The sequence below is a fragment of the Ornithorhynchus anatinus genome, chromosome 7 (assembly GCF_004115215.2).
Source record: "Ornithorhynchus anatinus isolate Pmale09 chromosome 7, mOrnAna1.pri.v4, whole genome shotgun sequence".
Taxonomy (NCBI): Eukaryota; Metazoa; Chordata; class Mammalia; order Monotremata; family Ornithorhynchidae; genus Ornithorhynchus; species Ornithorhynchus anatinus.
In genome coordinates, this window is record NC_041734.1 from 63,099,517 (window position 1) to 63,113,984 (window position 14,468).

Genomic DNA, 14,468 nt, shown 5'->3' on the forward strand with positions numbered 1-14,468 from the left:
AATATCATAAAAAAACTAAATTAAACAAAAAAACCAGGAGGCCCACAAAGGCCATTACATGGTCAAAAGTGGCATTTAATTTCCTCGGGCATAAATGGATTGCAGAGACCAAGACATTAGCACCCAGAGAAGGGATTGCTCTCTGCATCTTCTTTGATTTAGAGTCACCCCATCCATTCTCTTTCTCATCTTTCTTGGCAGATGGAATCTGCAGGCGTGGTTTCAATTAACTGTATTTTACCCAGAAGTAAAAGGAGAGGCATGCTTCGGTTTTATGTTAAGGGGGTTGAAGACTATTTTTTAGTCAAAAGAGGGAAAACAAATGCTGCTATTATTTTTCCAATCTGTTGTCTCATTCCATTAGTATATTGCAACCCAGTTTTTCCCATTTATTTGAAAAAAAAAAACACCAGTTTTTTTCCCTACTCCAAAGTGAGGTCTGTTGAGTCATACCCAAGAACAAATGCACAAGGAGATGGGTCCTTGGGGAATTGAAAAAAAACTATATCACGTTCTCAGAAAGAAAGTCAAAATTCAATTTGTTTGAAGCCCTCAAAGGAAGGGAAGCGCATAAGCAATTGCAAGCCAGGGGAGACTGGCGTTTTTGAGTCTTCCTGGGTAGTCAGACTCCAGCAAGGCTGCCGTTATAATGGGTGTTGATGCAGAGGGCATCTCTTTCTTTTCAAACAGGTCTCCTTTTTGGACGCTTGCTCTCGGCTCCTGTAGGGAAATGAAGGTCCAGGGAGGCTCTCTGTACCTCCTTTCTGCAGTGGTTTTCCTGTGTTCAGCACCCGGCCGGGGCCTCAGGAGAGTGCATTTTGGGGAGTGCATGATTGCCATGAACATGCATGAAATCAGAGACAATTTCCAAGCCATCAAAAGTGCCATTGTAAGTACCTCTCGATCCTTTATTCCAATTGGAAGCTCCTCAGTCCCTATGTCCTCTGGGAGCCCTCGATCGAGGCCGGTAGATGCTGTGATGAGGATGATGTTGATAAGCCCTCAGTACAGTGCTCTGCACACAGTAAGTGCTCAATAACTACGATTGAATGAAGTTGATGATGATGATGATGATGATGATGATGTATGCACAGGCAAATATATGGAATGCTCATCACCCGCTTCTTTCTTTTTGCTTTCTTTTACAGCAAGCTAAGGACGTCTTCCGGAATAGCACCATTTTATCCAAATCAGAGTCCTTGCACAACATCAAGGTATTGGTTGATGCTCATCTCCTGATCATTATGAATTCTAGGGATGGGGTTTCCTCTAGGCCAGCTGAGGTGACTGACCCTTTGGGAGGGCAAGGGACCAAATTTGCACGGGAGAGAACCCACTTGTTGTCCTACAGAGTTGGAGTGGGAGATCTTAAGATATCCCCAAAGAAGCCGGGTTTCTGGGCTGAAGGCTGGAAGCATGCATTTGGGAAGTTTGAGTAGTTTCCACCATTTATCTTTTGGTTCTAGGATTTTTCCACTATTAATGATCTCTCTTCCCTGGTTTATTGCATCTCAGAAAACCACACTTGCCTTCTATAGATGTTTTCTACTCCATAGTAGTAGAAGTAATAATAGTAGCAATACTAGTAGAACTTTTACTTTTAATACTACTACTACTAATAATATGATGATGGCATTTGTTAAGTGCATACTATGTGCCAAGCACTGTTCTAAGTGTTGGAGAGGATAAAAGGTGATCAGGTTGTCCCACGTGAGGCTCACAGTCTTAATCCCCATTTTACAGATGGGGTAACTGAGGCCCAGAGAAGTGAAGTGACTTGCCCAAAGTCACACAGCTGACAGGTGGCTGAGCCAAGAGCTCAGTGGAACGAGCCCGGGCTTTGGAGTTAGAGATCATGGGTTCGAATCCCGGCTCTGCCACTTGTCAGCTGTGTGACTGTGGGCCTCACTTAACTTCTCTGTGCCTCAGTTGCCTCATCTGTAAAATGGGGATTAAGACTGTGAGCCTCACGTGGGACAACCTGATTACCCTGTATCTACCCCAGCGCTTAGAACAGTGCTCTGCACATAGTAAGCTCTTAACAAATACCAACATTATTTTTATGACCTCTGACTCCCAAGCCCGGGCTCTTTCCACTGAGCCACACTGATTCTCTTACTGCTACTACTATTATATCTTGTAATTCCTCCTCTCTGCCCTCTTTTCTGCCCAGCTGTGCTCCTTCTCCCAGGAAAAATTCATTAATCTGGAAGATTCTGCAGGGTATTTCATGTGAATCAGATCCCTACAGCATTCTGGAAAGTGTTTTAGTAGTTTGATTATGAAGTAGTTACCTTTTCATTGTACTTAGCCTGACATCAAATAGGGACCAAAGGCTTAACTAAATGTCATTGGTATACTTACTACTCGCCTATCATCAACTGTTATTCACTCATGCATTCAATCGATCAGTAATAGTTATTGAGTGTATACTGTGTGCAGAGCGCTGTCCTAAGCATTTGGGAGAGTACAACAGACTTGGTAAATATGTTCCCTTGGCCAGAGGGCTAGTGGATGGTTTCAAAGCTGTTTATTATATTAAACTAGATTTACCTCAGTGGCTAAACTATATCTGGTTGGAAATGGAGTCCCTTTGGGGAGATTAATCAATTCTCTCATGATACTGCTTTCCTTAGATCCTTATACTCTGCTGCTTTCCCTTTCCATAATTTATTATAATGTCCACTAGATTGTAAACTCTTGGTGGACAGGGGTCATGTCTACCTATATTATTGTCCTAAACTCTCCCAAATGCTTAGTACAATGCTCTGCACACAGTAAGCACTCGATAAATCCAATTGATTGACAGAGTGGTTTTGGCTTACGATCCTCAGGAATATTCTGCAGCCTGGAAGAGTACAGACGATTTCCTGAGACCTCTCTTAGCACTCCTTACCAGTGATGCACCTATGTCTGCTCAGTTTCTTTATTTTGACCACCACAGTTGCCTTCCCTGCTAGAGTGCAAGTACACTGCAGGCAGGGATTGCTATTTGTTAAGTACTTACTAAGTTCCGGGCAGAGTATTAAGCATTGGGCTAGATATAAGATCATCAGGTCAGTCAGTCAATCAGTCGGATTTACCGAGTGCTTACTGAGTGCAGAGCGCTATACTAAGTGCTTGGGAGAGTACAACAAGTGAGGAATGTGTCAGTTTATTGTCATATAGTACTCTCTCAAATACTTTGTACAGTGCTCTGCACATAGTAAGTGTCCAATAAATATGATTGAACAGTATAACAGGCACTTTCCCTGCCCACAAGGAGCTTACAGTCTAGCAGGGACTGCCCCACATGGGACTCCCAATCTTAATTTGCATTTTACAGATGAGAAAATTGAGGCACAGAGAAGTGAAGTGACTAGCTCAAGGTCACATAGCAGGCAAGCGGCGGAGCCAGAATTAGAACCCAGATCCTTCTGACTCCCAGACCCTGCTTTCTCTGTTATGCCATGATTCCCAAGCACCTAGTACAGTGTACCATACCAAGTGGGTGCGCAATAAATGCTGCTGTTGCTACTACTGCTCCTATTATTAACGATCAGTGGTATTTGTTGAGTGCTTATTGCGTGCAGAGCATCGTAATAAGCGCTTGGAAGAGTACAGTGCAACACAGTTGGTAGATATGTTCCCCACTCACAACAAGTTTACAGGCTGCTATTACTACCACCACCTTGGGAGTAGCTGAGATCCTAGGTGCGACATCCTCATTATAATCTCTCCTTTGCGACTGGACTTCCTCCCTTTTTTGTCACTCCCTCAGCCCTTATGAAAATATCAGTAATTCATTTATTTAATGGCCATATTTGTCTCTCCCTCTAGACTGTAAGCTCACTGTGGGCAGGGAACATGCCTACCAACTCCGTCCTCTCCAAAATACTTAGTACAGTGCTCCGCACAGTTAAGCACTCGATAAATACCACTGATTGACTGATTGATCTTCCTCCACATTTCCAGCATCTCCTCTTTCCTCACTCTCTAGTCAGTCACCACACTAACTGCCAAGGGTGCAGCAAAAGAAAGAAAAATGTTTTCTTCCAATCTGAGCTTACAGGGCAGGTCAAAGAGACCCACTGTGTTCATTTATTCAATTACGGTTTTCTCTTCTTTTAATGAAGATGGATGTGTTGATTCTGTACTTGAGCTTTTCCGCTTTGGCTTTGCCCTAGGCTATAAATTTCCACATGCACCAGTTCTTCAGCTGCTGCAGCTAGCTGAGCAGAAACAGATTGCGTGAAACTGTCTCCTGTCAGGATGATACATGGTTGCTCTGAGGTCCAAAGCCAGGTTCCCTGAAGCTTTGATTTCTAGGAAACATGCCTCAGAATAGCAATTTAGAGGACAAATACTTTTTGATCTGAGAAGATTCCCCACTGTGGCATTCACTTGAATGCTAGTTACAGCGTGGTTGTCTCACTGGGAACGTGCTTCTGAGGAGAGTCTGTTAAAGTACCTTCATTTGGAGTCGATGGCATCCAAAAACATTGTGTCCCATTGGGTTATATAAATCCATTTAAGGTTCTGTGGGCAATGGTTTCATTTCAAGCCAGTGTTAAAGGAGCTGTGCTGTGACAGCAATTCAGCCTGAAGGGGTGGGTGAGGAATTTTGTAGCCAACTTGATTTTCTGAAGCTAGTTTTCCACGGTGTGGAATATGCTAATAAAAATCATAATAGTAGTGTCATTGCTATGTGCCAAGCACTGTTCTAAGTGCTGGGGTAGATATAAGATAATCAGGTCAGACAGTCTCTATCCCTCATGGGGCTCACAGTTTAAAGGCAGGTATTTCATCTCCATTTTTCAGATGAGGATACTGAGGCACAGAGAAGTGAAGGTCGCAACACCAAATTCATTCGTTCAGTAGTATTTATTGAGCGCTTACTGTGTGTAGAGCACCGTACTGAGGGCTTGGGAGAGTACAATACAAAAATTAACAAGTGGCAGAGCCTGGATTGGAACCCAGGCTGTGTTTTTTCCATTAGGCCTGGTTGCTTCTCTACCTGCTGGTTATCACTTAAACAATCAATCTTATTTATTGAGCGCTTACTGGGGGCAGAGCTCTGAACTAAGTGCTTGAGAGAGTACAATTTAACAGGATTGGTAGACATATTCATTGTCCACAACAAACTTACAGACATTAATAGACACTGGGAGACAGACATTAATAGAAATGAGTAAATTATGGATATGTACTGAAGTGCTCTGGGGTGGAGGAAGGGGTGAATAAAGAGAAGCAGCGTAGCTCAGTGGAAAGAGCCTGGGCTTGGGAGTCAGAGGTCATGGGTTCGAATCCCAGTTCTGCCACTTGTCAGCTGGGTGACTGTGGGCAAGTCACTTCACTTCTCTGGGCCTCAGTGACCTCATCTGTAAAATGGGGATTAAGACTGTGAGCCTCACGTGGGACAACCTGATGATCCTGTATCTACCCCAGCACTTAGAACAGTGCTCTGCACATAGTAAGCGCTTAACAAATACCACCATTATTAGTATTAAAGGGAGCAATTAAAGTGCAAGGGCAGCAAGAAAGGGAGTGGAAGAAGAAGAAATGAGGGCTTAGTCAGGGAAGGCCTCTTGGAAGAGATGTACTTTTAATAAGGCTTTGAAGGTGGGTAGAGTGATCATCTGTGGACTGTGAAAAGAGAGGGCATTCCAGGCCAGAGGCAGGATGTGAGCAAGAGGTTGGCAGTGAGATAGACGAAATTGAGGTACAGTGAGTAGATTGGCACTAGATGAGCGAAGTGTGCAGGCTGCTTTGTAGTAGGAGATCAAGGAGTTGAGGTAGGAGGGGGCAAGCTGATTGCATCCTTTAAATTAATCAGTGGTATTTACTGAACACTTACTATGTACACAGCACTATAGTAAGTGCTTGGGAGACTACAATTAAGCAAAAATAACAGTCACGTTCCCTGTCCATAGTGAGTAAACCCATGGTAAGACTATTTTCCCGCTTATGAAGTCAGAGAAGGAAATAGGTGAATGTGTTCATTTGGCGGCTTCTGAGCAGCTCTGGTTCAAGGTTTGGTGAGGGAGGAGGGAGCTGTTTTTGGCTACTGGGAGAGGTTTCTGGATTACCTGGGGATTCCAATTGCCCAACCTCCTTGTTCTCCGCAACTCCATAACATGGAGCCCTGACTCACCCACCGGGCCTCCCCTGAGGGGCACAGGGTGTCCCTTCTGGCTTCTGCCCACCTCCCAGGGAGTGACTTATGTCTCTGTCTGCAGCCCTCAGAGAAGTGCTGCCTCGCCAAGCACCTCCTCCAGTTCTACGTGGAGAAAGTCTTCAAGCATTACAAGGAGGGAGAGGATCCCACCATCCGCCGCAGGGTCAGCAGCATTGCCAACTCCTTCTTCAGCATCAAGGAGAGCCTCAGGCAGTGTGTGAGTCCCAGGCTTGGAACCCCAGGCCTGGCCCTGGCCATAATGGCCACCCAATCTCCAATGAGGGAGGAGAAAGTTCCTGTCAGAATTGCCCCCTTTGGTTTCTGGATTTGGGGATACTTTTATACGACCTTCAGCTAATGTGCTCTCCCCAGTCCATGGTTTCTTTCCCTTCTGTGTCTCTTCAGCCCCCTACCTTTCTCCCCATTTGTCATTCAAATGGCCACCTCCCTTAGCCTTGGGGATCTCCTTCCAGCTCCCTCCTGCCTACCCTGACTCTTTGGAGAAGTATCCTCGGGCCTCTGGATCTGCCAGAAGTTACAAAAAGAGAGGGACTCCCAGCGTTCACTTTGTGGATCCTGACACCCCCACTTCAAGACCCTAAGGAAGTGCCAATCTGCTGAGGCGGGTACTCAGTCAAGGCCCAGTCAATATAATGGGGCCACCTCCTTTCCTAGAGCAGAGTGCTGATTTGTTCTTTCTCTCTTGTTGGAACAGAAATCCTGTCACTGTAAAAAGGAAACCACTCACAAATATCAGCTTGTCCTCACCAACTATGAACAGGTAAACCAACTGGGTCTATGGACAGGAGTCATATCTACCTACTCTATTGTTTGGTACTCTCCCAAACATGTAGTACAGCGCTCTGCACAGAGTAATACCATTGATCGATTGATGTGAAACACCAGCTTGCCAAGTGTTTCTCAGCATCACCTCCTCCTCCTCCTCCCGTTCCACCTCCTCCTCCTCTCCTCCTTGTCCTCCTCTTTCTTCCTTCTCCTCCTTCTCCTCCTTTTCCTCCTCCTTCTCCTCCTCCTTTCCTCCTCCTTTTCCTCCTTCTCTTCCACCTCCTTCTTCTCCCCCATCTTCATCTCCCCCAGTTCAAAGCCTATTTGAAGGCACATCTTCTCTACAAGGTCTTCCCTAAGCCCTCATTTTCTCTTCACCTACTCCCTCTGTGTCTCCTTGATTTGCTCCTTTTATTCAACCTCCGCTCAGCCCCTCAGCATTTATGCCCCTATCTGTAATTTATTTATTTATATTAATGTCTGTCTCCCCCTCTGGGCTGTGACACTCTGGACAGTGTCCATCCTGATTATCGTGTATCTATCCCAGCACTTTGTACAGTGAATGTCTGACAACAAATACCATAAAAAAATACCTTAACTTCTCTGTGCCTCAGTTGCCTCAACTGTAAAATGGGGATTAATTCTGTGAGCCCTATATGGGACAACCAGATTATCTTGTATCTACCCCAGTGCTTAGAATAGTGCTTGGCACAGAGTAAGCGCTTAACAAATACCATCATCATCATTATTATTATTATCCTACTTGAACTGTGAGCCCCATGCGGGACTGAATGATGTCCAACCTGATAAATGGATATCTACCTTAGCACTTAGAACAGTGTTTGACACATAGTAAGCACTTAGCAAATACTTCGATAGTCCTTGAGCGTGTGCTTAAACTGAATTGTGTTTCTTTTCAGCTTGAGGTCAAAGCTGCGGCCATCAAAAGCCTTGGAGAGCTGGACATCTTATTGTCCTGGATGGACAAGAGACATTAAGGCTGTATCAACTGACTGCCAGTTGAAAGCATGACACCTGTAGGGTTACACTGGAAAGAAAGCAGCCTAGATGGGATGACTTTGAGAGACTGTACATATCGGTTCTTTTGTGGGACCATCCCCTCCTGACTTGGTTTCTCTCTTTTGATTGTTTTACTTCGGGGATTACTGGGCTGAGATAGGGGTGGCCAAATCACCCCACTGATGAGATCAGGAGTAGTTTGTGTGAAAACATGATTGTCTCTGTGTTTTTGCCAGATGTCTCTGTGTGACAGGCAGGTCAATAGGAAACTTAATTTATTGTTAAAGCTTTTGCCCCACGTTTCTAATGTCAGATGGGCAATACCACTGTAGTGCATATTGTACAGAACCATGACATCTTAATAAACTTTACCGGGTGGAGGAAGTGCTTTCTAATATTGTAGCTGTGCCAGTCTGGAAGTCGGGAGCCCTGGGTTCTGTCTTGTTAAGCGATGACATTCCTCCGCGTATCATAAGATGGTGGAGCCACTGCTCCACTCAATTTCTTCGGGATGGGAGAGAGAGTTAATTAAAGTTAACGGTGTAGACCTCCTATGAGCCAGAGGCTTGACAGAGGCAGTTAATAATGATAATTAATCATCCCAACAAGAAACAAGGATTTTGACTCCACAAGGCTCCACATCAGAGACTAAAAAAATAAAGCAAAACAGAATCACAGGATTGGAGGGGATGCTTTTCAGTGAAGAAAAATCTAGCGAAAATCTAAACAAACAATCATGGTATTCATTAGCTCTTTCTGTGTTCAGAGCACTGTACTAAACGTTTGGGAGAGTACAATTCAGTAAGAGTTTGTAGACATGTTTCCTGCCCACAACAAGCTTACAGGCTGCAGGGCGAGACAGGTATTAATATAAATAAATTATTTATAATTTATACTTTATATACAGTTATATGGACATAAGTGCTGTGGGACTGAAGATGGGCCGAATACTAAATTCTCATAGGTCACAGATCGAAGTGGAAATTCCCTGGTGACTCTCTAGGCTTTCCTCAGTCTGCTTAAAAATCAATCAATCAACCAATCAATCCATTCAGCTGGCCAATCAGTCAGAATTTAGTCTGTATCGGCAGGGTGCTTGGGAAGCCATAAATCATTCAATTAGTTGTATTTATTGAACTTTTACTGTTTTCAGAACACTGTACTAAGCACTTGGGAGAGTACAATATAGAAATATTCACATTTCCTGCCCACAACAAGCTTACAGACCAGTGGGGGAGACAGACATTAGTATAAATAAATTATGGATATGGAAATAAGTGCTGTGGAGCTGAGGGGAGGCTAAGAAAAGAGACCAAGTCAGGGTGACACAGAAGGGAGTGGGAGAAGAGAAAATGAGGGCTTAGTCTGGGAAGGCCTCTTGGAGGAGATGGGCCTTCAATAAGGCTTTGAAGTTGGGGAGAGTAATTGTCTGTCGAATATGAGGAGTGAGGGCGTGCCAGCCTAGATCAGCATAAATAGGTGATAATGATGATGAGGATGATAATGGCATTTGGAAAGCACTTACTATGTGCCAGGCACTGAACTAAGCACTGGGGTGGATACAAGCAAATCAGATTGGGCACAGTCCCTATCCCACCTGGGGCTCACAGTCTTAATCCCTATTTTACAGATGAGGGAACTGAAGCACAGAGAAGTGATTTATCCAAGGTCATACAGAAGACCCATGATAGAGCCGGGATTAGAACCCAGGCCCTACTGACTCCTAGACCTGTGCTCTATCCACTAGGCTATGCTGCTTCAAGTATTGGTTTACACTGGCTCTGCACAGATATTGTAGACAATGACCTCCAGAAGATAGTTGACCACTGTGAATCACAGCAAAGTAATTAATGTCTACTCACACCCATCAGCATACGTCATTGAGTAAACAGAAGTGGAACATACAAAGATATGGAAAATGATCTTCTTGGGATAACTTTATACTGGTCAGATCTTTATTAGACCAATTTGTCCAGTTTTGACTACCACCCAATTAAAAGTTGTGGACAGAGAACATATCCACTAACTCTGTTGTACTCTCCCAAGGGCTATGTATGGTGCTCTGCACATAGTTACCACTCATTCATTCATTCAATCATATTTATTGAGTGCTTACTGTGTGCAGAGCACTGTACTAAGTGCTTGGAAAGAGCAATTCAACAACAGAGACAATCCCTATCCAACAACGGGCTCACAGTCTAGAACATATAAATAACATATATAAATAAAAATAAATAGAACTGCTTGAATGAACAAGTTTTAGCAAAATCAGAGAGGATTTTGAGAAGGGCAACAAAAATGACAAAAAAAAGATAGAAAACCTCTGAGAACAAAGAAATCCCTCCTGTCACCTTACGTTCTTTTTCATATACTCAATCTTCCCATAGCCTGTGTTTCCACATGGCTTGAACTTTATGGGAGAAATATGGAACATTGTTTCTGGATTCAGCACAGTGTAATGTTGGAAGGAACAGTTCTATACATATGAGCAGGTCAGACATGACGTGAATATTACAACATGAGCTTTCCGTAATGCAAAAATGCAATCGTCCCATTACAAGAGAACAAAATATATATCAATAGTAGATTAAATGTATTTACTCCCCTATCCGATCAGTGAGTGAATGGCATTTATTGAGTGATTACCGTGAATAGAGCACTAGGGAAAGTACAATATAATAGAGTCGTGCTAAGTGCTCTTTAAGTATTTGCTTTAAACACTTGATTAGACTGTGTCCAATCTGATTTGCTTGTATCTACTCCAGTCTTAGCACAGTGCCTGGCACATAGTGTTTAGAACAATGCTTGGCACATAGTAAGCGCTTAACAAATACCATCATCATCATCATCATAGTAAGCGCTTAACAAACACCATTATTACTCGCTATTCATTCCACCCCAAGCCCTAGAGCATTTATTTCATAGTGGTAATTTATTTCCACTAGCATGCCATCTCATTGCCTGGAAGAATTAAGTGTGATTTTGTGCATTCATTCTTGCAGATTATTGCTGATTTGGGGGGGGCACCCAATACTTAGACTGCTAGTCCAGAAATGATCTCTATCAGCTTTGAACTAAGCTACAAGGGTAGGCAGGAAGGTCCCTACCAACTCGTTTGTACAGCACTCCCCTAAGTGCTTCATGCAGTGCTCTGCACACATTAAAACGCTCAAAAAACATCATCCATTAGTTGATTGATTAGCTTTACACCAGATTTTTCTTTCTAGAAAAACCTGCCCTCCAATCCCATAATTATGCTCTTTTAAGTCCCGATGAGGAGTCTTGTGGAGTCAAAATCCTCTAGAAAATTTAAGTATATTATAGCCATAGGCTCCCCTCTATTCATCGTCTTATTGACCTTTTCCAAGAATTAATCCATCAATCAGTGGTATCACTTGAGTGCTCATTGTGTGCAGAGCACTGTACCAAGAGTTTTGTTGTTGTCTTATGCAGTCGTCCTGTCCGACCCATAGCGACACCATAGACACACCTCTCCCAGAATGCCCCACTTCCACCTGCAATCATTCTGGTAGTGTATTCATAGAGTTTTCTTGGTCAAAATACAGAAGTGATTTACCATCGCTTCCTTCCACACAGTAAACGAGTCTCTGCTCTCGCCTTTCTGCCATGCCAGCACAGGTGCGTTTTGACTTGTAGTCTCTTTTGGCTAGAGAAGCAGCTCAGTGGAAAAAGCCTGGGCTTCGGAGTCAGAGGTCATGGGTTCGACTCCCGGCTCTGCCACTTGTCAGCTGTGTGACTGTGGGCAAGTCACTTCACTTCTCTGTGCCTCAGTGACCTCATCTGTAAAATGGGGATTAACTGTGAGCCTCACGAGGGATAACCTGATTACCCTGTATCTACCCCAGCGCTTAGAACAGTGCTCTGCACATAGTAAGTGCTTAACAAATACCAACATTATTATTACTTGTAGCAGATTGTATTCCACTCACTAGCCACTGCCACTGCTTGACTCTTCCTCCTGTAGTCATGACTGGTAGAGTACTGGTCATGGGTTTGAATTCTGCCTCTGCCATTTGTCAGCTTTGTGACTGTGGGCAAGTCACTTAACTTCTCTGTGCCTCAGTTACCTCATCTGTAAAATGGGGATTAACTGTGAACCTCACGTGGGACAACCTGATTCCCCTGTATCTACCCCAGCGCTTAGAACAGTGCTCTGCACAAAGTAAGCACTTAACAAATACCAACATTATTATTATTATTATTATCACTGGAAACTCTCCAGGCGTGACCCTGAGAGGGGACCAAGAGTTTGGGATAGAGCAATATAGAAATGATTCATCTCTGCCCTCAAGGAGCTTACAATCTTATTAAAATGAATTGCATATTAGGGGAAGTGGCTGGGTTTTTTTTAAAAAAATTTTTCCCATTATAGAAAGCAGACCTTTTCCTGACACATGATTTTCTAAAGTTCTGAGATTCTTAATTTGATTATAGATTCTAATAATCTTCCAGGTGTAGAAGTGAAACATATCAATCTGTGATCACCTCTGAAATTCTTCTGAGAGAAGGGAGTTACATTAGGGATCCACCCACCTCTGGCACAATGGAAATCACAGGTTACAACTTCTTGCCAGGTGTTCTGCAGCTTCTTCACAGAGTTCCTTCAGGGCTCTTGGGTGGATGCCATTTTGTCATCCATTTTGTTTCCTCCATCTTATCAGTTTGATCAAAAGCATCTTGTGTGGCTAACCACAGTTTGATCATTGACGATTGCCACTCCGCAGATTTGGTAACTCAGGGCCCAGGGAAATCTCCGCTGACCCAGCCCTGCTTCAGTCTAGCTCTCCCAACTTTTCTCCTGCTAAAGCCCAGAATCCTGCTGTCCACTCTAGGGTCAGTTTACCTCTCCTAGAAGAGCCCACCACAGTGAACCTTGAAGACAGTTTGACTATTAAGTTTTGGATCACTGTTTTGTTTTCTGTGAGCTCAGTCATTTAAACGGTTTTACATGAGTAAAAAAATACTGCCAGGTAGCTACCAAAAGCACAAATGAGAAAGCAAGAACCACGTAATAATAGTAATAAATCAATCAGTGGTATTTATTGAGCGTTTACTGTGTGCAGAGCATTATACTGAGTGCGATATAATTGAGTTCGTAGATGGGATCCTTGGTCACAAGGACATTTTTGTGCGTGGAGTTGTGGGTGACCTTTGTCCTATTTTCTCCACTGCATTTGTGAGTGGAGCTATGGGTGATCTTTGACCCCTCTAGACTGTGCGCAAGTTCAATGTGTGCAGAGAAAGTGTCTGCCAACTCTGTTGCATTATACTCTCCCAAGCACTTAGTACAGTGCTCTGCACGTAGTAAGTGTTCAATAATTGATGATGATGATGATGATGATGATAATGATGATGAAAGAGCTTACAGTCTACAGGGGGAGATAGATACTGAAATAAATTACTGAGAGGGATAATATAAGGACAAAATATAAGAATATTTATAAAAATCCTATGCAGTGCAATGTGAAGATACACGGTAATCAGAACAGAAACAGTCCTTTTTCCACAGAGGCTCACAATCTAAGAAGGAAGGAAGATAGGTATTTCCTCCCCATTTTACAGAAGAGGATACTGAGGCCCAGAGAAGTGAAATGACTTCCACAAGGTCACACAGGAGGCAAGTGGAGGAGGGATTAGAACCCACTAGGACACAGTGTTTCTCTCATGCAGAGAAACAGCTTTTGATTCTGATTTCCAAAGGGCATCAACGTTACTAACTCCCAAACTCAGGACAGTGATCAGATGGAGATGGAATACAGACTGCACAACACTGGGAGCATCTGCTGGAGAAATCAGTCAGTCCCATCAGATTCGGTCCTAAATTTTGTGTGTATGCTCAGAGACAGCTCCTCTCTAATTGCTATGCAACATCTCTTTTATGGCTCTGGATTTGGTCCACATTCTGTGTCCGGTTGGGGTCATGATTTGTGGGTGGAGCCACGGGACACCTTGGTCCTTCTTTGCCCACTGCATTTGTGGGTGGAGCCATGGGCCACCTTAGATCTATTTTCCTCATCGTGACCTAGTTCTCATGACTACCGCTTTGACCGCAAGTGGTAACATCACTTTTCATTCTGTCTCTCTCCCTCCACATGTGCCTTCACAGTTAGCTCATTTGATCCTCGTTCCTTTATCTTGTTTTACTGACATCAATCTGTCACTCCCTCTTCTCCGCAGGCTCTGTTTCCCATCCTCTACGCTAACTCTTCTGTTTCCCAACAAAGAACATCTCGACTCAGCGCAATGAAATATTAAAATAGTTTCCAAGGGAGTTTGTGAAGATTCTCTCCCTGGAGAAAAAAAATACAGATTCATCTGAATAGGATAGTCACGCATCCCCAAAAGGCAGGGAGCTGGATGGGATGACTTCTAGGAACCTATATTTCTTTGAGCTTCAGCATCTTCTGTGACATTCAATCAATCAATAAATCATATTTATTGAGCGCTTACTGTGTGCAGAACACTGTACTAAGTGATATATTGT

General features: G+C 43.5%; 1 protein-coding gene across 1 annotated transcript; it reads left to right on the plus strand.

Annotated features, from left to right (window-relative positions):
* Positions 1-631: 631 nt before the first annotated feature.
* IL19 (interleukin 19) lies at positions 632-8,347 on the plus strand. Its single transcript, XM_029069463.2, has 5 exons — positions 632-889; positions 1,149-1,214; positions 6,219-6,374; positions 6,873-6,938; positions 7,864-8,347. The coding sequence occupies exons 1-5, from the start codon at positions 650-652 to the stop codon at positions 7,939-7,941; spliced, it is 606 nt and encodes a 201-aa protein (XP_028925296.1). The 5' UTR covers positions 632-649; the 3' UTR covers positions 7,942-8,347.
* The last annotated feature ends 6,121 nt before the right edge of the window (positions 8,348-14,468 follow it).

Coding starts and splice junctions, on each gene's coding strand:
- IL19 (XM_029069463.2), top strand. CDS start 650: ATGGGTGTTGATGCAGAGGGCATCTCTTTCTTTTCAAACAGGTCTCCT. Junction 890..1,148: donor AAGCCATCAAAAGTGCCATT/GTAAGTACCTCT, acceptor TTTCTTTTACAG/CAAGCTAAGGACGTCTTCCG. Junction 6,939..7,863: donor TCCTCACCAACTATGAACAG/GTAAACCAACTG, acceptor GTTTCTTTTCAG/CTTGAGGTCAAAGCTGCGGC.